The 23,209-nt window shown below is 52.4% G+C and overlaps 1 protein-coding gene across 1 annotated transcript; it reads right to left on the bottom strand.

Annotated features, from left to right (window-relative positions):
- On the bottom strand, nt 1-22,995 carry FBXO41 (F-box protein 41). Its single transcript, XM_061211288.1, has 13 exons — nt 22,889-22,995; nt 8,304-9,334; nt 6,555-6,780; nt 5,973-6,046; nt 5,347-5,705; nt 4,323-4,564; nt 3,967-4,082; nt 3,694-3,846; nt 3,433-3,528; nt 1,900-2,018; nt 1,583-1,741; nt 195-310; nt 1-63 (listed from the first exon to the last, which is right to left on the bottom strand). Exons 2-13 carry the CDS (start codon nt 9,194-9,196, stop codon nt 1-3), a joined length of 2,616 nt encoding a protein of 871 aa, XP_061067271.1. The 5' UTR covers nt 9,197-9,334; nt 22,889-22,995.
- Nucleotides 22,996-23,209: the final 214 nt, after the last annotated feature.

The raw sequence follows: 23,209 nt of genomic DNA on the forward strand, positions 1-23,209 counted from the left end.
TTAGCAGCCGCCTTCCACCTTGATGTGCAGGATCTTAGAGAAGCCGGGCCTCCGCCGTAGGGCCTGCAGACCAAACCTGCGTTAGTTCCCCTCAGGGCAGACAGGTGGAGCCCTCCCTTCAAACACCCAGGTCACCAACCCCAACCTAGGGATGCCACTGGGGGTCTTGAGCAGCCTCAGAGACAGCTGCTCACCTGGAGTTTTGTCACCATGTCCTCAAACAGCTTCTGGGCCTCAGGGCTGCTGGGCTCTTTGAAATAATCGGCAATCCCAACCTGGACCACAATGGACTTGAGGTTCCGGCAGATGCCTGGGAAAAGGTAAGGTGGGGGCCCATGTCTGATCTGGGCAATGGGGCTGTCTTCCCTCCTCTTACTAATTAACAGAATCAGAACCCTCTGAGAGACAGTCGTGTGCCAGGCACTGGCAGCAGATCCATGCTGCCCCGGGCTCAACTGGGCAAGGGGAGAAGGTGGAGGGTGAGGTCAAAGAGCAGTGGCTGTGGGGGACTCTGGGAGGACGAGTGGACAACAGCCAGCTGCGCAGGGGCTCTAGCACCTTCCCTGGCAGAGGGGACCGCTGTGCTCTGGTCTGGGCATGTGGAAATGAGTTACAAGGACGGAGTGGCTGAGGTTAGGCTGACGGATCTCGGCTGGAGCACTGGAGGTGGGGAGGCAGGGAACAAATAAGCGGGGAGCAGAGGGCTTAAGGGACTGGACGTTGCCATGAGGTCAGGGGAGGAGGAGCAAGAAGGTCAGGAGGCTGAGAGGATTCTAAAGGTTATGATTTTGGAGGCCAAGCAGTTAGTTCTGGTGGTCAGTCCAGGGTGGGGCCCTGAGGCTGAAGTGGGGGAAGAAGAGGATCCTGGAGATGACAAGAAGGTCGAGGAACCTTCAGTGCTCAGGACGTGAGGTCCTGCCAGGGGCCAAATGGTCCCAGATGATGGTCTACCCTTGGGCGTGTGCAGCCCCAGCTGGGCCCCTGTGTCCTTAATGAAGGTGGAGGAATGACTGGGAGGGGAGTGGGGGCTGGAGGGAGGCAGGGGCCAGCGGAGGCGTGTGTGTGAGCCCCCTGAGAAGTGTTCTAGGGGGCTCACACACATTATCTCATTAATCCTCCCACTCATTCGGTTTAGAAGTCAGCTTAAAAGATGGGGATACAGAACACAAGAGAAGTACAGTAATTTGCCCAAAGTCACACAGCTAATAATCAGTAGAGCCAGAACTGAGACCTAGGTCAGCCAGTTCCAGAACCCATCTGTTCTGCCTTTGCCCTTGGCTGGAGGCTCGTGTGGGGGTAGATGGTGGATGGTGCTGAACAGCTCCTGCCTCCAACGTGGACAGAGCACAAGGCAATACATATCCACTGAACTGAACCATTTGGGTCAGATGCTGGCAGGCCTCAAATGCCACACTGGCCTCAGAAGGCACTGGTGGCAAAGCCAGGACTAGAACGCTGGTCAATCTGACCCCAGTGCTGGTGTTTGCTGACTAGGAGCGAGAGGGAGTCGGTTATGCTACTTGCTGACAAGACATGGTAAGAGGCAACAGTGGGACCCCACCCCACGCTCCCCATCACTCACTGTTGAAATGCAGCAGGGCCTTGGGGGTGACAGGGGTGGCCGTGAGCACCAACATCTCCAGTCCCTTCAGGCCTTCCCGGCAGACCTCAGCCGCCACCTCTTGGGTGATCTCCGACACGTGGTCCAGCTCCAGGACCTGCAGTCGCATGCAGTTTCTCGCTAGGAAGAGGGAAGAAGGGGCAAGGTCCTGCTGACAAACACCCCAGGTCACCTCCTGCCACCACCCAGGCTGCAGCCCCGAGTCCCTCTGGGATTTCAGTGTTGCATCCACGCCTGCTTCCCATCACCCCCTACCCCAGTCCCAAGGAAAGACTCACCGAGTGATGCCAGGCCCTGCACCCCACAGCCGGCACCCCCGACGCCCAGGGCCCGGAGGTGGGGCCAACAGCGACCGATCATCTGTAGGCAGCGGTTACTGAAGCGCGTGGGCTGCTGGCTGGAGAACAGGGTGGAGGGAGGGCTGTCAGGGAAGCCCCTGGCTGCATGATACCCTAAGCCTGCTTCTCTGTCAGGACCTGCCTCTCAAAGGCGAGGCCCCACCAACCACCCAGCTGTTCAAGTCAGAAACCTGGGATCTTCCCTGACTCCTCCTCCCTCACCTTCTGCCAAGACCTGCAGATTCTGATTCCTGCATAACTCTTCAACCCACAGTTCAGACCACCATCCATATTCATCTGATCATACAACTGGTCTCCCTGCCAGTTCATCCAGTGGCTGCTGACAGCCAGCCCCTCACTCCCATATCCTTTCACTCATTCATTCAACAAAAGCTTCTCAAGTGCCTGTCATGACCAAGAACAATTGAGCTGGGCCCTGGGGACACAGTGGTGATATAGAGACATGGTCCCTGCCTCCAAGAGGTGGGCAGTTGGGGGGATGACACAGAACATTCCTAGTCTGATGTAATCCCGTTTTTTAAGATCTAAAGTCCCCCAGTGGCTTCCCAGTGCTTTCTAGACAAAATGCAAACATCTAAAACCCCTTAGGCAAGGCCTTCTGACCTTGGCCCAAACCTTCCTTTCCACACTCATTGCTCACTGGGCCCTGCCCACCACTCATACCACACTTGCTCCTTCCCTGAACACTTCATCACTTAACAATCGCCCAGCATCTGCCACGTGCTCAGTACCAGGGATACAGAAATGGACATTCACAGCCTCTGCCCTGAGAAACATGAGTCTGGTGTAGACTGAAATATAGAGAAATTATTGCAAAATGAACTACAGCAGGGGCCAGGACAAGGCGCAAGAGGAATGGAGACAGGGGAGCAGTGACAAATTCTACCAGGGTGTTAGTGACAGGACACTGGGGGACCCGGAAGGAGGTGTCATGTGGAGAGGGGCTTGCAGGGCAGGCGCAGGGAGTGAAAAAGCCTGGTATGTTTGAGGAATTCCAAGTAAAGCAATGAATGATCTCACACCCTGGATTCTTGGAAAACCAGCTCTTTTGTACATTATACAATGACCTCCCTGAACTGCCTTTCATGTGCCAAACAAACCTGGCTATTTCCAGCTAGTGTGGGAAATAGCCCACGGTGGCCTCTGCAGCCATTATGCACACATCTCATTTGAGCCAGCTATAGTCCTAATAAGATCAACAGATCTAATACCCCCTTCACTTTACAGTTGAGAAACTAAGGCACGACCGGGTAGCCCAAAGTCACACTGCTAGCCGGCCAGGACATGATCCCAAGTCTGATTCTGAAGCCCTGCTCCTGTTGCCTAAAGACACAGACTGATGAATGTCAATCTGTCACCCCAAACTGCATATGGAATGGGCCCAGATCTGCTCAGTCCTCAGCCCCACACCCAGCCCCAACCCTGCCCTTCCCCACCCCTGCCTGGGCTCACCAGGGGTGAAGTGGCGCCACCTGGAGGGAGACAATCTCTCTGCAGCCTGCGCCCAGGGCCCAAATGACCTCATGGCCCACCGGGTCTGTGGCGCTTCTGTTGAAAAGACAAAGCTGGGGCCACCAACTCTGGTGGCCTCTGCTCCTTTCCCTTGGGCCACAGAGCTCTTGGGTCCCTTTGCCTGAGAGCCCTGGGGGAAGGATATGCAGAGCCCAGGGATCCCTGGGGCCCGAGGCCTTGCTTCTTGCAGTGTGGACCCACCTGTAGGTGACAGCCTGCAGGGCGCGGCAGTAGCAGCTGGCCAGCCAGAGCGAACGGTCAGTGAGGATGTTGGGACAGTGGGAGATGCGCAGGATCAGCAGATTCCCCCCAGCCGCCTTCAGCAGAGACTCTAGCCCTGCTTCCAGACAGCCCCTGGGGATAGCCGAGAGGTCAGGGCACTGTTTGTGGCCAGCTCCTCCTCTGGGAAGCATCCCAACATCACTCTGGGTCTGCAGCTCAGAAGCAACCCCCACCCACCCACCGTGGCCTCACCGGGTACTCCGGGCATACTCTTCTTTGCTCTCCTTCTTGCCCCGCTGCCGGGGCTTCAGGTTCTGCAGTGTCAGCGAGTGGGCCTGGGTGCACCACTGAGCCAGCATTGCCAAGAACTGCAGGGAGAGAGGGGTTACCTGGGGATGAGGGGATGAGGGGATCTGGGTTTGGTTGGCTGGAAGTGGACCAGCCCCAGGATAGGAGGCCTCACGAGAGCATTTCGGGGAGTCAGGTTGGAGCTGGGATGCTGTAAAAGGCTGCGAGGACCAGACCTTGCGGGGCAGACTCTGCCAGGGAAAAGGAGGGTTCACAGCAAGGGTGATTGGGAGGGCAGGGCGGCAGGCAGGGACAGGCACCTTGGAACAGACGCGGGCGTTCTCAAGCAGCACCCGTGTCCAGACGGCAGGGTGGCGGGCCACAAAGCGCCAGTCCCGGCAGACCTCGGCGGCATGTAGCAGTGTGCGCGTGTCCAGGTAGGTGAAGATGCAGAACAGGGCGGCTCGCATCTTGAGGATCTCCGGGCTGATGACCTCATTGGAGCGTGAGGGGCTGCCCCTCTCGGCTCGCCGACCCCGCCCACTGCCTCCCTCAGGGCGGGCTGCACAATATCACGGGGTCAAAGGTCAGTGTGGGGTATGGGTGGGGAGCTGGGGTAGGGTAGGAGCTGCAGGAGGAATGGGCATGGCAGAACCATGCCAGAGGACCAGCAACTTGGGAGGAGGGACAAAGGGCCTCTGCTTCCCCCTCCTCTGCATCACCCTCATTCCTAGTTTTGCAAATTAGAAAAAGGTGGCCCTTCCTCAAGGGAACTTTCTTTTTAAGGTCGTATATCATCACATAGTCCAAAGTCATCCCCTAGATGAGGTGACTAAGTCAAGGCTGGAGAAGGAAGGGGCTTGGATAGAAACCCTGCATCTGTGAACAGAATGCAGGTGAGAGGTTGCCCAGAGCAGTGACCGGGGCACAGCCATGCACCCTGACCCGAACTCTCCAGCCTCCTGACCCCGACCCACTCACGTATGCACATGGCTTTGTGTGGATACAGGAGAGGGTTCGCCCTGCTGTCCCCAGGCTTCAGTTTGAACACTCAACTCCTCTCCTGTGAACGTCATGTGAAGGGACCCCTTGAGCTGTGGCATCCTTGTGCAATACCCAACCTGAGTGCCCCCGTGCTACAGCAGCGCCCTGTCCCAGCAGCTCCTGCTCCAAACTTGCTGGGCCTTGCGTGGGAGGGAGTTTGTCATTCTCATTGTGGGAAGTCTGGGGCAAGGCGAAAGGCGGTGCAGGAGCCCAGGAGATTTACTGCCTCGGCCCTGTGTCCCCTGAGAGCGCCTGGCACCATGGAAAGACTGGCCTCTCAGTCCCCCTCCCAAGACTCACCAGAGAGCCGGCAGCTGCTCAACGGCCCAGCCATAGCAGGCCCAGGGCGGGGGGCATCCGAGGGGCCCTCAGCCTCTGACTCGGTGGTTCGGGAGCCCACATCCGAGACGTCACCTTCCTCCCCCTCCGTGCTGTGTCGGCGAGGTCTGCGCTGCCAGTTCTGGATGGCCTGGCGCCGCAGGCCTGAGCTGCGAGGGGGCTGGGCCCGCTCCAAGCCGCCGTTGGCAGCCTGGACCCGTGTGCCCAAGCCCCCGGGGCCACTGTCCTCAGGGGCCCCCTCTTCTGGCCGGGGCAGCTCCAGACTGTCACTGTCATAGCAGCCTGAGCTCTGGGATGCAGCTGGGATGCGACTGCAGGCCCTGGGGTAGGGTGGACCAGATGGTGAGGAGCAAGGGGTCCTAGGCCTGCCTGAACTCCCCATGCCACCCCACCACTGGCCAAGGGCAACCCACCCACCTTACTTTCCAAGAGTCCCCTCTGAGTGTGGAAAGCCAGACAGAGGTGACCCGAGGAGGATGGGGAGAGGAGGAGAAGCCACGACCCAGATGGGCCAGCCAGCCAGCGGGCCAGTGGATCTTTCCAGGGGGAGGGTGGGCTGTGTGGGGCGGGCCAGGCCCGCGGCTTACCCTGTGCTGGGAGAGGAGCCATGCCGTGACACCGCGTATGTGCTAGGCATGACCAGGCCCGCGTGGTGTTCTCGCTGTGGGCCCCCAGAGAGGGAGGGAAGGGCAGGGGGGCAGAGGAGGCCAGAGGATGAGAAGGAACAGGAGAAACAGGGTACAAGATGGAGAGAAGGGGGGGTGGAGAAGAGAGAAGAAGGAGAACAGTTGGGAAAGATGGACAAGTAGACAGATAGACAGCCCAGAGAGGCAGGCTCACCAGCCCCCTCCCCACGCCCACCAAGCACCCCAGACCCCGGCTTGTGGCTCCTGGGCTCTCATTTGCAGGGATGGGCAGAGGCAAACCCCTGCCTGAGGACTGGGGTTGCTGGATGGTATCTCACTACAGCCTCAGGGCTGGCACTTCTGCTGTCAGAGGGGCTCCCCTATTCCTGGACCCCAACTTCAGGCCTGGAATCTGCTCATGGGGAAGAGCCAAAGAAGGAAGCACGGAACATCGTGGGGCGGGGGGTTGTCAGGCCATGTATGAGGCATGGTTGTAGGGGGTCAGGTGTGCAGGTGGAGGAGGGAAGGCAGGTGGGCACTCACCGTCCTGCCTGGGCCCCGGGTACTGGGCCCAGCACCACTTCCCCCACCTCCGCGGCCCAGGCTGGCACTGGGAGTGCTGCCACAGCTGCTGCTGATGACCTGCAGCTGCCGCTCGGCGCGGTCGGCCCGCTCGAGGAGCTCCTCGATGAACTGCTGCAGCCGCAGCTTGGCGCTGGCCTCCCGCGCCGCCGTCTCCTTCAGGAACTGGTCAATCTGCACCACCTCCCTGGGCCCGGAGCAGTCTCTTTACCCCAGTGCCTTGGCCTGGCTGCCCACCCACCCTCCGGAGGAGACCCTGAGCGGCAGGGAGAGACACGGGCACAGCTGGCCGCAGTGTCTGCTCGTGGTCACGTGGGCACACACAGAACACACCCAGGAACACTGCCCCACACAACACAACGGCACACACAGAAACGCAAGCGCACGCTCCGAGTCATACACACACACCCCACCAACCCAGCCCTAAACACACAACCAGACACCCTGCTCCCCACAGAGATACTCACAGGCGTGCTCAGTAACACACAGCCATCTCCTCCCTCCAGAAACACTCACGGGCACACACTTACAGTCCACATAGCCCAGCAGACAGCCCCCCACGCTCATGTACATGTACTCATATCCCGTTCATTCACAGGCACACAGTCTGAGGCACAGTCCTACCAACACATTCAAACACACACACTTTCAGAAACATTCTCAGATTCAGAAAAGCACACTTATAGTTGCATCAACCTGCAGGAGTTGCACGGACACACAGTACACTTAAGAGTCATGTGAGTATTTACTCTCGAGTGCATTCACAGTTGTTCATGCATCCATTCACCATTTACAGGCACCCTCTAGGTGCCAGGCACCATTCTAGGTGTTGGGGTGTCCAGCAGTGAACAAAGCAGAGAAAAATTCCTGCCCCCCATGGAGCTTATATCACAATGGGGACGAATAAATAACATCTGTGTACTTCATAATTCTACACTGAAAGACCAGAGGAATGAGGAGAAGCCAGCAAAGAAGACTGAAAAGAAGCCAATAGAAAGAGAGACGGTAATTCCAAGGAGAGTGTCTTAGAAACCAAGTTAAAGAGGTGTTTCAAGGATCAGCTGTGTCAAATGCTGCCAATGGGCCAAGTAAGATGATGACTTGGCCTCGGTAACATGAAGGTCATTTATGACATGGAGGATAGTGATGAAGGTGGACAACTGATCAGAGTGGGTTCAAGAGAGAAAGTGGGGAAAGAAATTGAAGACGAGGAGTAGAAACAATATTTTCAAGGAGTTTTTCTGTAAGGAGGAGAGAAGGGGCGGTAGCTTAAGGGGGAGATAGGGTTAGGCAGAGTGGAGAAAGGACCGTATGTCTGTATGTTTTTAGTAATGATACAGTAGATAGGGAAAACCTGACGGGGGCAAAGGGAGAGGGGAGAATTGAGCCATGTCTTTGAGTAGGCAAAAGGGAAGACGATCTGGTGTCACAATCAGGAACTGGCCTTGGTAGGAGGATAGAAAAGGAAGAGAAACCGTCTTTACACACGCGGTCACACTGCCATGGACTCAGAGTCCTAAACACACACCTTCATGACACTCTTGGCCACACGCGCACCACCTTTACATGCTAGTGGCCACCGATCCCATATAATTTGGCCACATACATAGCCACACCCACGGTGGTGGCGGCGGCACAGTGACACGCGTGGTCACCTACTCAGGAACATTCGCGGACACACCCACCCACAAGGCCCTTCGGGCCACTCACTGCTGCTTGCGGCTCAGCTCCTGTTCCTTGTGCACCAGGTCCTGCTTGAGCGAGGCCAGCAGCTCCACGCTCACGTCCACCTGGCGCGAGAGCTCGGAAGCGCGCTCCTCCAGCTCCTCCTTCTCGCGCCCCAGCCGCGCGCTCTCCTGCCGCGCAGTCTCCAGCTCCGCCGCCTTGCGCTCCAGCTCGGCCTGAAGCCGGCCCACCTGGCCCGCGATTTTCTGCTCCACCTCCTCGCTCAGCCGCTCCAGCCGTCGGTCCACCTCCAGCTTCTCCAGCGCGCGGATCTTGAGGCGAGCCAGGCCCTCTTCGTAAGCCACATCGGCGGGCGAGGGAGACGCGGGCGAGGCAGAGGCGGGCCCGGGGCCAGGCCCGGGCGGCGGCGTCGAGCACGCCGAGGAGGCCACGGACTTGCGGGCGAATAGCTCCCCCAGCGGGATCTCGATCTCGCGGAGCGCGTAGCGCGCGGCGGCGGCGGGCACGAGGCCCGGCTCAGCCAGCTCCTCGCAGGGCAGGCTGGCGGGCACCAGGTCGCCAGGGAAGTGGGCGAGGGGTGCGTGGTGGTGATGGTGGTGCAGCAGGTGGGGCGCCGCGGAGGACGGCCCGGCCGCCTGCTCCTTGCCCTGGAAGGACGTGCTCTCGAAGACCTCGCGCCGGGCGCCTGGCACGGCCAGCAGGGCGGCAGGCTCAGGCGCCAGAGGGAAACCGGAGGCGGCGGCGGCGGCAGCCGCGGCCGCCGCGGCGCCGTCGCAAATGCTGTTGGTCTTGGAGAGGATGTAGAGCGTCTCGTACGTGTGGCTGTACTCCAGGTGCGCGCGCAGCGACGACAGGCTCCGGAAGCGCTTGTGCTCCCCGCAGCGGGGGCAGCGGTAGGGCAGGTCCAGCGAGGCCATGGTCCCGCCGTACCCGCTGTGCCCGGGCTCCACCGCGGCCGCCCTGCGGGTCAGCCGGGAGCGCTCATGGGGGGCCGCGGGCGAGCCCCCCTGAGGGGTCAGGCAGACTCAGGGCGCTGGCGGCCAGGGGCAAGGAGGCTAGAAGAGAGGGAGCAAGCCTTAGGAGGGTGGTATCCGTCCCCACCTCCAACCCATATCCCCCACCCATGACAAAATTGACTTCCCCAGAAAACACGTGCCCAGAAGAGAGAGGCGAGGGGAGACCAATGGCCAGACCTCCCAGAGGGGACTGGCCTGCTCCAGTACCTGTGTGAGGGCTGTGCATGTATGAGAGTGAGAAAGAATGAGAATTCTCTAAGAAAGAAAAAAAAAAGCATTAGTTTTATTTATAATAGTTACAACCTGGACATAACCGAAGTGCCCATCACCAGTAGAATGGATAAATTGTGTTATATTCATAATGGGATGTTACCCAGCAATAAGAAAAGGAACCACTGGTACATACAACAACATGGGTGAATCCATTTAATATTATGCTGCATGAAAGAAGCCAGACTAGATTGCATAGTGCTGGATTCCACACATATGGAGTTCAAGAACAGACTAAATTGATGATGATAGAAGTCAGAATAGAGTTTACCCCTGGGGCCTATACAGACTGGGAAGGGTCAGGAGGGAACTTCATGTAATGCTGAAAATGTTCTCTATCTTGATATGAGTGGTGGTTATACAGGTGTATATGTAAGGTTATACAGTTTATACATATGTACACTTACGATTAGTGTACTATATGTACTGGCTTGTTACATCTCAAAAAAAAAATGCTTATTTCGTGTCTTGCAAACCACACTCATTAGACCAGCTGGACTATTGGTACCATGTTGCAGTGACCAAGATGTCACCTCACCTGATGATACCTATGTATGTCACTGTTCCCGTTCCTGCTTCTGTCCCACTCCCTCCCATCCCTGCTCTGCCCTTTGCTTCAAGGGCCATGATACTTGTCTTCTCCAGGTTCCTTCTGGCACAAGTCACCACCCTTCCTGGCATCCCACTCCTGGTCACCCTGAACGCCTGCTGCCCATCCCCCCTCATCTCTGGCCTCCGGTCACCCTTCCCCTGCCTTGTGGGATCCCTACCCTATTCTTCACTGCCCTCCTCTTCCTAACTGGCTGTGACCAGGCTTCAACCACCTCTGCTATCACTGTGCTCTTCCAAGTCACAGACCACCAGCTAATCAGACAATGTAGTTGTCATCAAGGGTCCTCACCTACTTCGTCCCTTGGATACTACTACTGACCGCTCCATGTTCATAGGCTGCCGTGAAGCTGCCCTGTTTGGGTTCTCTGACCTTTTCTTCTTGTTGTCTTCCTAATCTTCCTATCTCCTGATTGGAGGTCTGCCTTCAAGCCCCCTTTGCCTCTATCTGGTTCACTCCCACAGTCTGGTTTACTCACATCTTTAAGCCTTGACTCTCAGCTCTACCTCTGCATCCTGACCTACTCTTGAGTTCCGTTTGCCTTCTGGCTTTCCACATGGATGTATGGGTGGATGCCTGTTCCCTTTGCCAGCCCAGCACCCAGTTGTCCCCCTGGCAACAGCACCCTGCTTTGACCTTGGGGAACCATCCTTCCTTCCCCACTTTCTCAGTCCATGTGGTCTGGGTGGCGGTTGATGGTTCACCCTTGCTCCATGGGTAAGAATGTGATATAGGCCTGGCCAATCAGAGTCCTGAGATGGGCACAGATCACCCAACTTGAGTCAATGAGTCATTTCTCCGGGACTTCTCTGGCATTACTGGGGAAAGCATCCTCTTTGGGCTCAGGTTTCAAAGCTGATGGGGAGGGCCAGAGCTGTGAGGGCCATCTTTGCCTCCTTTGGGAGGAACCACCTGGGAATGAAGGCAACACAGACAGGTAGAAGTGAGATGGAGAAAGAGAGATCCCTCACACTGTTTGAGATCCTGGTCTGTTCAATTGTGTGAGCCAATCAATTCCTTTTGCTTTAGCCAGCTGGAGTTGGGTCTGTGTTATCTGCACCAGAAAAAATTCCAAACTCAGAAATTAGAATCAGAAGTCAAATTTTTTGGGAAAAAATTTTAGAAGGAATTAGCTGAACTAAGAGGGACAGTACCGCTTCCCCTGCTCAGAAGTTGGTGAAGCCTGCTACACAGCAGCAAAGCAGCTGATTAAACTCTCCCACGGCCTCTAGAGCTCAGATGTTCCTACCAAGGCTGGAACTTTAGCGGACTTGTAGAAAAATGTCCAACAAGAAAGAGACACACTCTGGCTAAAAGGGGCCCATCTGAAAGCAGAAAGGAAGAAAATGCTCCTTTGCCCAGAGAGGCCCTTTCTGCCTGAGGCCAGTAATTCAATATGGCTGAGAGTCAGATAATTAAGAGCCAGTTCTCTGCTTCTAGCTAAAGTCAGCTCAAGCAAAGACAGGCAGGCTGGAAACACAGAGGGAGACAAACCTGGGGCCTGATAGGCTCTTGACTCCTCAGGCCCTCCTGAACCCCTCCTGCTGTGCCCTCCCAGCTCAACAGAGGCAACCGTTGCTTCCAATACAAGCAGCCTTCCAGTGGGATGCAGCTTCAGGGAGAAGGGGCAAACGAACTCTGCCTCTCATCATAGACTAGGAGTTTGCATTGCCCTGCGGCAGAGGCCTAGCTAGAGCCACAGAACCACGGGCTCCTGGGACAGGCAGAGCACCAAGCCCTGTTGCTAAGAGACAACTCCTCCTCCTCCCCCAGCACCATCACCAGGGACTTGATTCAAGAATTATAACTTTCAATGGGTCTCTAGTTTGGTTAATAGCTCTGGGGATGGCTGAATACGAACTGACTGAGAGCTTTCTAATCATTAAAGGGATTGTATTGCCAGGAAAACCCCACAAACCTGGAAAACAAAGGCCAGGGATTACTCAGCCCCTAAAGTTTCCCACCCCCAAACCTGCACCAATGGGAGGTGACCCCTCAAAGCCCCTTTTGCACATGGCCACAGAGCATGAAGGATAAGGGATGCTCTCCGAGACAGCAGAACCAGAGCAGCCGATAGGTGGGCCAGAGAACCTCATCCACGCCGACTGGTCAAGCATGTGGACTGGGCTATGGACTTGTGACCCCTGAGTGTTCTCCCTCACCTCCCCTCTTCAACTGGGAGGGTTTTGTTCTTTCAGTTATCCAATTTTTCTTCCATCATTGTAGTTTGGCCATAAATTGAAAGACCATGACGGGCTAGCTCAGTACCACGACAGATAAGATCTTGAATTGGGGCTGGGCATGGTAAGTGGTGAGAACTTGGAACGTCTCCTTCCGGAGGCGGGACAAGTGTGTTTTAAGTTTTGTGAGGGACAGTTGCATTATGATAAACAGAGAAAATTTTTAAATTATACGAGAAGGGGGATCTGTCTAGATCTTGGACAGAGGTGGAAGGTAGTGGACATTTATTGGTTTTGCTGTTCAACTCCAGTCCCCCTTTGTAGGTAGACACCCCAGTTTTCCCTTGGAGAACCGTTCCCCCCCCCACTCTGAGTTGATGTTGTTTGGGTAGGGCTGACCCCACCCCCAGGCTCCAGGGGAGCTCATGTGACCTTGGCCTGTTCATCAGTCACAGTTATCACTCTGTACTGGGCGAGTTTCCTAGGCCAGGCCAATACAGCCACTCTAGACCTGTGCTCAGCCGGCAGAGTGTGAGGCTGGAGCTGCTGGTGGCCCTTTCTGTCCTCCCTCTGGATAAGAAGAAGAAAAAGACTCCTCATGACATCCCTTGAGCACCCAGATCCAGATGTGCCAAAAACTTTAACCCAGGACTTGTCAATTGTGTGAGGCGGCAAATTTTTTTGGAGATTAAATCATTTGAATTGGTTGCCAGTAATGAGGCTCTAAACTACCACAATGACCCACAGCGTCAAAAAACAAACCTTGGACTTCCCTGACCCACTCCCCAGCATCCCTGTTTCCCTCAACAGTGCCACTGTCCTCCCAGGCACCCCACAGCCCTGGCCATCTTGATTTTGCTGTCTGCTAGCCATCAAGACCAGCTGATTTTTCCTTTGAATTCTCTCAACGCAACTGTTCTCGTCTCATGCTTTGTGGTCCCCCCACCCCTGGACTGCTAGTGGTCTTACAGCTCTCTACCATCCTATATAAGGCACCAGATGCCTCTGACTAGAGATAACTCCTGCTCGTGATCCTTCAATGATGCCGATCACCTGTCAGCTGCAGCCAAACTCCACAGCTTCATGCTTTGGCCTTGATGTACTCTTGCCAATTTGAAAAATGTCCAGGCTGTTTCACTTGCATTTTTTTGATTACTAATGGCTGGACATTTTTTCACAATTTATCAGTCATTTATATCTCTTTGGTGCCTTGACTATGTACTACTTTGCTCATTTTTATACTGAACATACATCTTTTCTTGTTGATTTTTGAAGTCTTATTTATAATATTGATCTTTTGTCATTTATATACTACAAATATTTTTCTCGAGTGTGTTGATTAGCTTTTACTTTTGTTTACAGTCTTTATTGATATACTAAAGCTTTAAAGTTTCCTTCAGTAAAATCTTTAGGATTTCTCATTTTGTTGTCATGCTTAGGAAGTCCATCCCTATCCAAGGATTATATAAACTTTTAGTACTTTCTGATCTCCCTTTTTTAAAAAGTCCAGAACGTTTTTTAAATTAAGGGCTTTAAACAAATAACCATAATATTATAACTGACAATGACTGGTAGCATGCAAATATTTCAGGCTGTGTGGTTTCCTTTATACACTGGACTTTTCATCCATCTAGAAATTTTTGGTATGCAAGGTGAGACAAGGATTTTAAAAAACCCAACTTTTTTGTTATGGAGATTTTCACACATATTCCAAAATAGAGAGAATATGATGATGAACTCCTATGTACCCATCATCTAGCTTCAGAAATTATCAACTCGTGGCCAGTTTTTTTCATCTGTACACTGTTCTCCGGCTTCACACCTCCTCCACCTCCACCACTGGATAATTTTGAGCAAATCCAAGTTATTGTATCATTTCATCTAAAAGTACATTAGTATGTATAAGATAGGGACTTAAATTTCTTTTAAAAAACTAAATATTAGTCACTGTTCTAACATCACCATCTTTTAGGTATATTAACACTCAAGAATCTGAAAAAGTTGGTATAGACGATCTTATTTACAAAGCAGAAATAGAGACATAGACATACACAACAAACGTATGGATACCAATGGGGAAAGGGGAGGGTGGGATGAATTGGGAGATTGGAATTGACATATACACACTATTGATACTATGTATAAAATAGATAACTAATGAGAACCTACTGTATAGCTCAGGGAACTCTACTCAATGCTCTGTGGTGAGCTAAATGGGAAGGAAATCCAAAAAAAGAGGGGATACATGTATACGTATAGTCGATTTACTTTGCTGTACAGTAGAAACACAATATTGGGGACTTCCCTGGTGGCGCAGTGGTTAAGAATCCGCCTGCCAAGGCAGGGGACACGGGTTCGAGCCCTGGTCCAGGAAGATCCCACATGCCATGGAGCAACTAAGCCCGTGCGCCACAACTACTGAGCCTGTACTCTAGAGCCCGCGAGCCACAACTACTGAGCCTGCGTGCCACAACTACTGAAGCCCGCGCGCCTAGAGCCTGTGCTCCGCAACAAGAGAAGCCACCTCAATGAGAAGTCCGTGCACCGCAACAAAGAGCAGCCCCCGCTCGCCACAACTAGAGAAAGCCTGCGCGCAGCAACAGACCCAATGCAGCCAAAAATAAATAAATTTATTTAAAAAAAACGTTTAAAAAAAGAAACACAATATCGTAAAGCAACTATACTCCAATAAAAATTAAAAAAAAAAAAGAGAGGAAAAAAAACCCCTCAAACAGTAGCCTTGAGGGGTAAATCCAAAAGATGGTTCTCTGAAAAGACCAACAAAATAAATAGCCCTCTGGCAAATCTATTCAAAGAGAAAAAGAAAGAAAACAAATATATAACACTATAATGAAAAGAGGGATATAACCACTGACACAGAGATTTCTTTTACATTACTGAAATGCTACCAGTTACAACCCCTGGCCCAAATTTTTGAAAATCTGGATGAACTGAATGCTTTTCTAGGAAAATATGAATTATCAAAATTGACTCAAGAAGAAATTAAAAACCTGAATAGACTAATGGCTATAGATAAAACTGAGGAAGTTGGCAAAGTGACCAGGTGTATATTACAAGGAGAACTTGGTTCACACGCACACAACTGTTCAGGAACAGGGTTATTCTTCATGCGTGTTCAGCCGGGTTTCTGAGCGCCTGTGTATGCCTGTCCATCTCAGCTAAGCGCTGGTCCTTCCTGTGGGGGAATCTTGCCTACACAGCACCTTGCTAGCCAGGCTTCTAGAAGAGCAGGGGAAGGGGGAGGCGTGGGGGTATAGGCCTGAGTGTGGATGTGCAAGCTAGAGGAAGGAAGGGGCTTCTGGGATCCAGGTGGCTCTTCACCTGAGGCCAGCCCACCCCACAGTTTCCCTCCATCTGCTGGAGCTAAGGAATGACTATGAATCATTCTTAGGAATATTTCTGCCTAGATCTACCCACCTCCTCAGCATGAGCATGAAGCTTTGCCTAAGTGCAAGCAAGAAGGTGATGGAGGGAGGAGGGGAGAGAAGGAATGGGCAAGATAGAAGTGTTGTCTATTCAAATTCCATCACAATCCTGTACTGTGATCACCTTGACAGAACAGTCAGAGATTTTCCTTTGCATTCTAGTCTCCCCAAATCAGCAACCTCTGCAGACCTAAGACCTGCCTCCTTTTTCAGCCTGGCCCTGCCTCCTTGCCATCCTCAGAACTTGTTATCTCCTTCCCCCATCTCAGACGTCTATCTCAAGTCTACTTTCTTTTTTTTTTTTTTTTAAATCTAGGGGGATTCCAGGGACTCCAGTCCCCAGTCAATACTATTAATACCTAATTTTTTTTAAATTTATTAATTTATTTGTTTTTGGCTGCGTTGGGTCTTTGTCGCTATGCGCGGGCTTTCTCTAGTTGCGGCGAGTGGGAGCCACTCTTCGTTGGGGTGCGCGGGCTTCTCATTGTGGTGGCTTCTCTTGTTGCGGAGCACGGGCTCTAGGCACACGGGCTTCAGTAGTTGTGGCACGCAGGCTCAGTAGTTGTGGTTCGCGGCTCTAGAGTGCAGGCTCAGTAGTTGTGGCACACGGGCTTAGCTGCTCCGCGGCATGTGGGATCTTCCCGGACCAGGGCTGGAACCTGTGTCCCCTGCATTGGCAGGGGGGTTCTTAACCACTGAGCCACTAGCGAAGTCCAAGTCTGCTTTTTTTTAAGTCCAGCCCAAGGTTGTTTTCTTTGGGTAGAAGACTCAATCAGAAGCATTAGCTTTTTTTTTTTTTTTTTTAAGGCTTTCCAGTGTGTGAGTTTCATCTCCTCAAATAAGACCAACCATGTCAAGATGTGTGTCTTCTCTGGCTCCTGTCTACTGTCACATTTTCACATGTTGACTCTGCCAGAAACACAGATAGTCTTGCATTATCATGGCCTCCACTACCACGTAGTCGCTGGGAGTTCCTGCAGTGAACATTATTATTTTTATCTGCTCAGCAAGTCTTCTTCACCTTCTGGTAATAGCAACATCTCATCTTCTCTTTGGTGAGCTGCCCCTCCCCACTCCATGTGGTTCTGACAGGGCTGCCAATCCCAGTAGGGTGGACCCAGACCTGACCAATCACTGTACCCCCATCTTCTTGGCCGTAATGATTCCTCAGGCTGAGCCAACTGAATCCTTCACTGAGAATTTATATGAAAGACTGAGGAGTCCTCTTGACTCTCTGGGATCACATGCTAGGGATGATGAAGCTGTCTATGGCCTTTTGCAACCTCCACCCATCACATGGAGAAAACCCATGACTGGTGGGGAGAAAATGTGGCAACACTCAGAGTGAAGCCGAGTCAAGAGTTAGACAGTCTTCACCCACTTTTTTTTTTTTAATATTTTTCTTATTTATTTATTTATTTATTTGGCTACATTGGGTCTTCGTTGCGGCACATGGGCTTTCTCTAGTTGCAGTGAGCAGGGGCTACTCTTTGTTGCAGTGCACGGGCTTCTCATTGCGATGGCTTCTCTTGTTGCGGAGCACAGGCTCTAGGCATGCAGGTTTTCAGTAGTTGTGGCACGCGGGCTCAATAGTTGTGGCCCGCGGGCTCTAGAGTACAGGCTCAGTAGTTGTGGCGCACGGGCTTAGCTGCTTCGTGGCATGTGGGATCTTCCCAGACCAGGGCTTGAACCCGTGTCCCCTGCATTGGCAGGTGGAGTCTTAACCACTGCACCACCAGGGAAGTCCTTCACCCACTTTTGAGAACCTGCGTACAGTTATGCCCAAGATCCACTCATCCCTCTTTTTTCCAGTTATATGAATTGGTACATATCCTTTTTTTGCTTAAAATAATTTGGGTTGGGTTGGATTTCTGTCATTTGCAATCAAAAGTCTTAACTAATACCCTTATAAATCTGTATTTCAAACCTAGAATTCTCTCCTAAACACTATTCCAACATGAATTCATTCAACGTACATTTACTGAGTACCTGCTCTGTGCCATGAACTATACCAGGTGCTGTGCTAGGGATGTTGAGGACACACAGACCTACAAGATCCAATCCTTGCCTTCAAGCAGCCTGTGATCTGGGGCAGACTAAGGGATTGGATGGTGTAGTCATGAGATAAATGTTATGCCAGAGACTGGCACAGAATTCTACACTTAGCTTGAGGAACTGGGGGGGTTGGGGAACCCCTAGATGTAGTAGCATCTAGGCTGACTCTTTCTTTATTATTAATTTTTATTGGAGTATGGTTGCTTTACGATGTTGTGTTAGCCTCCACTGCAGGCTGAGTCTTGAAGAGCAAAATAGAGTTGTCAGGTGAGGAAGGGCAATTATAAGGTTGGGGAGGGGAAGAAACAATCCTGAGCAGCAGAAAGCGCACGTACAAAGGCAAGGAACTGAGAAAGAGTATACCTCTCACAGGGGAGGAAAATGTAAACTCCATGAGGGTAGAGACATTGTCTTTCTCGATCACTGCTATTTCCCCGGCACTTAACAACAGTGCCCGCTAAGTGCTCAGTAAATGTTTGTGGAATGAAGGGATGGCAAGGGCTTAATCAGATGTAGTTTAGAGAATGGACTACAGAGGGCCAATGTCAGGAAGAAGGGTACAGGAACACAACACGGAAATTGTTAGCCAAGGTAGCAGGAGTGCAAATTGGGAGAAGGATGGATCTGGGAACAATTAAGAAAGGAGAGGGGAGAAGGCTTGGTGACAGAATGACTGCGGTGGGTACGAAAGGGAGACGTCAAGGCTCAGGCTCAGGTTTGGAGTTTGAGCTTCTATGTAGATGGGGATGAGGCTCAGTAAGGAGGGAAAATGAATGAGGGCAGGTTTGGGGGAGAGAGAGTGAGTTTGGTTGTAGATTCCATGAGTTTGAGGTTCCAGTGGGCCTTGGAAATAGAGATATTTGGTACATAGTTTGCAATATGCAATATGGAGCTGAAAATACAGTTTTGGCAATTTAAGCATAAAAACAAAAGTGGATGAACAGGACCACGGAGAGGGTGCAGAGAGAGGAGAGCAGGGGGGGAAAGGTGGACCCTCAGAGAGACAGAGGAGGGAGAAGAACCAAGAAGTTCCTAAGAACCAGCAGCAGAAATGGTTATTCTGGCAGGAAACCTTAGGGAAGAGAGGATGTCATGGATGGAAGGAGTGGGAAGGAGTATAGAAAACAGTGTAAACAACAGGAGTTGACAACTCAGGTCAGAGCAGAGGTGGAAAAGGTCCACTAGTGACTTTAGAGAGGGCCACTTTGATGAGCCTGGCTGCTGTGGGTTGAGAAGAGAGTGAGGTGAGGATGTGAGTAGACAGTGAGTAGACGCAGGAAGCTCAGCTGTGAAGGGAAGGAGGTTGCATGGGAGAATCAGAGACAGTACTGAAAATGAAAGACACCTGAACATATTTAAATGCTTCTTAAAGAAAACCTAATTTTAATCTATACCATCACTTCCGCTAGCCTGAGGCATGGATAACTCAATGCCTCAGACCTGTAATTTATAGCAATTCTTTTTTTAAAAGTGTTTCTTAGAAGCAGCAAGTAGGGAAGACGAAATGGATGATATTTCAATGTAGGCGGCTGAGAGCTTAATATGACCAATAGTGAACTCATGATACCACAATGCTCACCTTGAAACCTGCTTCTTCCTCCTGTTTCCCATCTTGACCAACATGCTCACTGTCTACTTGGCACCCTGCGTGCAACCCCCAACGCATCTCTGAATTCTCAAAGTCCCCCTCAGATCTCATCAGTTGCTGATTTTTGTCAACACTATCTTCTAAATATTTGACTCTATTTGTTGCTTTTCCTATAGCCCTTTTCCTATTATCCTCTTTTATCTGGACATTGATACTGTTTCTAACTGGAGTCTCTAACTCCTCCAGCTTTGAATTCTCGTGGTTTCCTCAAAAAGAGATCCAGTCATGTCACTCTTCTTCTTATAAAACATCTCTGAAGGCAGGCCATCTTCCAAGAATTCAAGTCCACCCTCCCTTGCCTGCCCTCAAGGCTGACTGGAATCTGACCACCACTCAGCCTTGTCAGCCCTAGCTTACGCTTCCCATGTGCATCCTTAGTGAGCCCTATGGGGCTTAGCTTCACTGAGAAGTGCCATGTGATGTCATATCCTTGAGTCTTGGCTCATGCTGGTCCCTCTTCCTGGGACTACCTCCTCTAATCGGTGAATTCTGCAGGCCCAGCTCAGATGCTACCCTTTCCATGAAGCCTTCTAGCCCCTCCTCCAGCTCAAGTCACATCATAACATGAATCACTCCTCACCATAGCTCTTCACACATGGTAACAAGTTTCACATACTGGATGGTCATGGACCTGTTTGCACATCAGATCCTACCCTTCACATACATTGGAGGGCAGGGGCAATGCAACTGACTCATCCTCACACCTTCCACACACACACAGTAGACCTCAGTATATTCTTAGAGGAATCACAATGAATAATGGAGGATGAATTGATTGATTTATGTAACCAAAGTGATTTCCACCACTCATCGTCATGGAACTGGGTGAATTTGGTTACAATTAAATCAATCCGAGAATCACCTTGAATAACATTTGCTTCCCCAGCTCTGCAAGTCACCCACTGGGAGGTAAGAACTTGCTGTGTCTTCTCAACACTGTCGCTCTAGCAGAGCTCCAAGGCTTAGGACTTGTCTGCTTCATTCTATTTTATCCACCCAACAAAAAGATGTCAAACACAAAGGCCCATGCCAGGCACTGAGGACACAAAGATGACTAAGACAGTAATGCTCTCAAGGTGCTTGCAGTCTAATAATCAAAGCAGTGAACATTGACCTACTAGTTATTCTGGTGAGACAACATGGTTTTCACTTAGCTCTCACGACAGTGCTGCCAAGTACGTAGTATCACCTCCATTTTAGGATGAGGAAATTGAGGCTCAGAGTGCCCAAATCACTGGTCCAAGGCCAGTAAGTGACTTAACAAACTTGCTTTGGTGGCACCCAATGAGCCATGCCTCCCAGTATTCTTGCCCTTATGCGGTCCTCTCCCACACTGACTCAGAGCTTGGCCATGTGACTTTGGGCAATGGGACATTAAAGCCTGATGCAGGCAGAGGTTTGATAAGCAGATCCATAGAGTTTATCCTCTTTGAATACTTCCTCTTGGGATCTGGCTGCCATGTAGAAAACTTGAGCTAGACTACTGAGTAATTAGATGCCATGTGTGGAAAGGCCCTGGAGGATGAAAGGCCATCTTGATGTTCCTTTCCAGCCAGTCTCTCTCAACTGTATGCACCTGAGAAGGGGCAAGTGAGCCCACAGTCACAGCCAACCCACAGACCATAATAAATAATAAATCAGTGTAGTTTTAAGCCCCTGTATGCTGGAGAGGTTTGTTATACACCAGTGAATAACTGAAACAGTGACAAGCTGGGATTTGAACCCAGTACTATTTGACTGACTTCAAAAACCATGCTCTTAGTTTCAGTACTATGTTCCTTCTGGTTCGGAGTGGAATGTCATACCAATACTATAATATTCATAGGTTGGCCCATAGTAGCACTCAATAAGTATTTGTTGAATGAATGAATAAAGGGTGTGGTGGGCTACCAGAGAGGTAGGAAAGTCCAGGGAATTCAAAGGCAGGTTGGCAATTACCTTTCCACAACCATGACCCCCTTTCCCACTACAAATATTCCAAAAACAAATATTCCCTAAATCTAGAAACAAGTATGTGGATATCACCAAACTCCCTCTCTCGGTCTCTTTCTCTGTTAAATTCAGATCAGGCAAAATTGAGAATTTCACAGAGTTTGGTTTTCGATGTTCATTCCCCTTGCCCCCAACTCACTACCATGCCCCTGGCATCTTCTCTCCCTCCCACCTGGCCTTCTGGGCCCGGCAGCTCTTTCTCCCCCTTTCCATATAAAATCCACACGCAGGAAAGCAGAGAAGGTGGAAATTACAGAAATGGGGGAGGAAGATTTGGATATTAGTAGATGGCATTACAGGCCAAAGAAATGAAACTCTAAGCTCAGTGCTTCCAGGAGACATCTACCAGCAGGTGGAGGAGGTATTTTAAGGATGGGGAGCCAGCTGGAGGTGTCCCTGTGGTTGGGGAATAAAGGAATGCCCCCTGAATCCCCCAAGAAGGCAGAGGCTCTGGCTCTCCACACCTGGGGCTGTGGCCCAACATCTGTAGCTCCCAGAGTAGTCACTATAGCCTGGTGAAGACCCACAGGGGTCACTGTGTCCAGTCCGCTGCTTCTTGGCAGCTCTGACACTGCCTTTTCTGTTCTAAGCTCCCCCTCATTCTTAGGCTCCTGCAAGCATGCACACACCCCCCAAGGTCACACACACATGGCTCCAGCACCTGGATCCCACACCCTGAAAACCATCTGGGCCCTTCACTGCAGACTCAACCTAAGGAGAGAGCAGGCCCCACTCCTGCTCACAGGCAGACTGTGGCAAGTGCACACAGGCACCGTGGCACACACTCACATGCAAAGCAATGCAGTGGGGAGCACACATCCAGACCACTGTGGGCACAGTCACCGGTGGAGGCACTGGGATATAAGGAGACATAAACATGCGTGCACACACATGCACACCTCCAGACCATCCAGACTTAGCACACGTGCACAGGGGCACCCAAACCCTCCCACCCTCAGACACCCGCACAAGTGCCCAGCCAGGCCGCAACACCAAGCACGTCCCCCACCCCTTTTCAGAAGCAGGTGGAGAGGGCTGGGGTTTGAGGGCGCTCTTCTTCCTCCCTCCCTCTGGCCCCGGCTCTCCAAGGTCCAGAGTCCCAGTGGGATCTGGAGCCCGCCCCGCCCCCCAGCCTGGCTCGAGGAGCGACTGGCGAGAGGGGGGATGGGAAGCCTGGTCTCAAATCGTTCTGATTGTAAGTCCTTAAATTAACCCCTTCCTTGCCTCTGCCCTGGCCTGGCCTGCCCAAATCCCCTCCCCCGCCCCGGTCCGGGAGCCTCTTCGGCCTCCAGAGGGCTGTGGGAGAGAAGCAAGAGAAGGCGGCAGCGGCTGGGGTCCTCCCTGCCTTCTCTCCAGGAGCGGTCCCGCAGCACGCCCGCGACTCGCCCTTACCTACTCCACCCCGCGACGAGGCCAGGCCCCGCGGCCCTCGGCTGGGGGTGCAGAGGCAGCCCCCGCGTGCCCGGGCCAGATGCAGGGCCGCCTCGGGGCCTCGGATCTCGTTCCCCTCCGCAGCCTCGGGTGGCCGCCGCGGCTTGCGCCCCCGCCTCCCTCTCGGGGCGGGGGCGGCCAGGCCTCCCAGCCAGTCGCAGCGGGAGGGGCACACAAACAGGGTGGGGGAAGGATGGAGGAGGGAGGAGGGGGCGCGCGGCCCGAGGAAAGGAAGGGAAGGGGGAGGGAGGTGGCAAGGAGGTGGGGCGGAGCCGGCCCCTC

Source organism: Eubalaena glacialis, chromosome 14, assembly GCF_028564815.1.
Source record: "Eubalaena glacialis isolate mEubGla1 chromosome 14, mEubGla1.1.hap2.+ XY, whole genome shotgun sequence".
NCBI lineage: Eukaryota > Metazoa > Chordata > Mammalia > Artiodactyla > Balaenidae > Eubalaena > Eubalaena glacialis.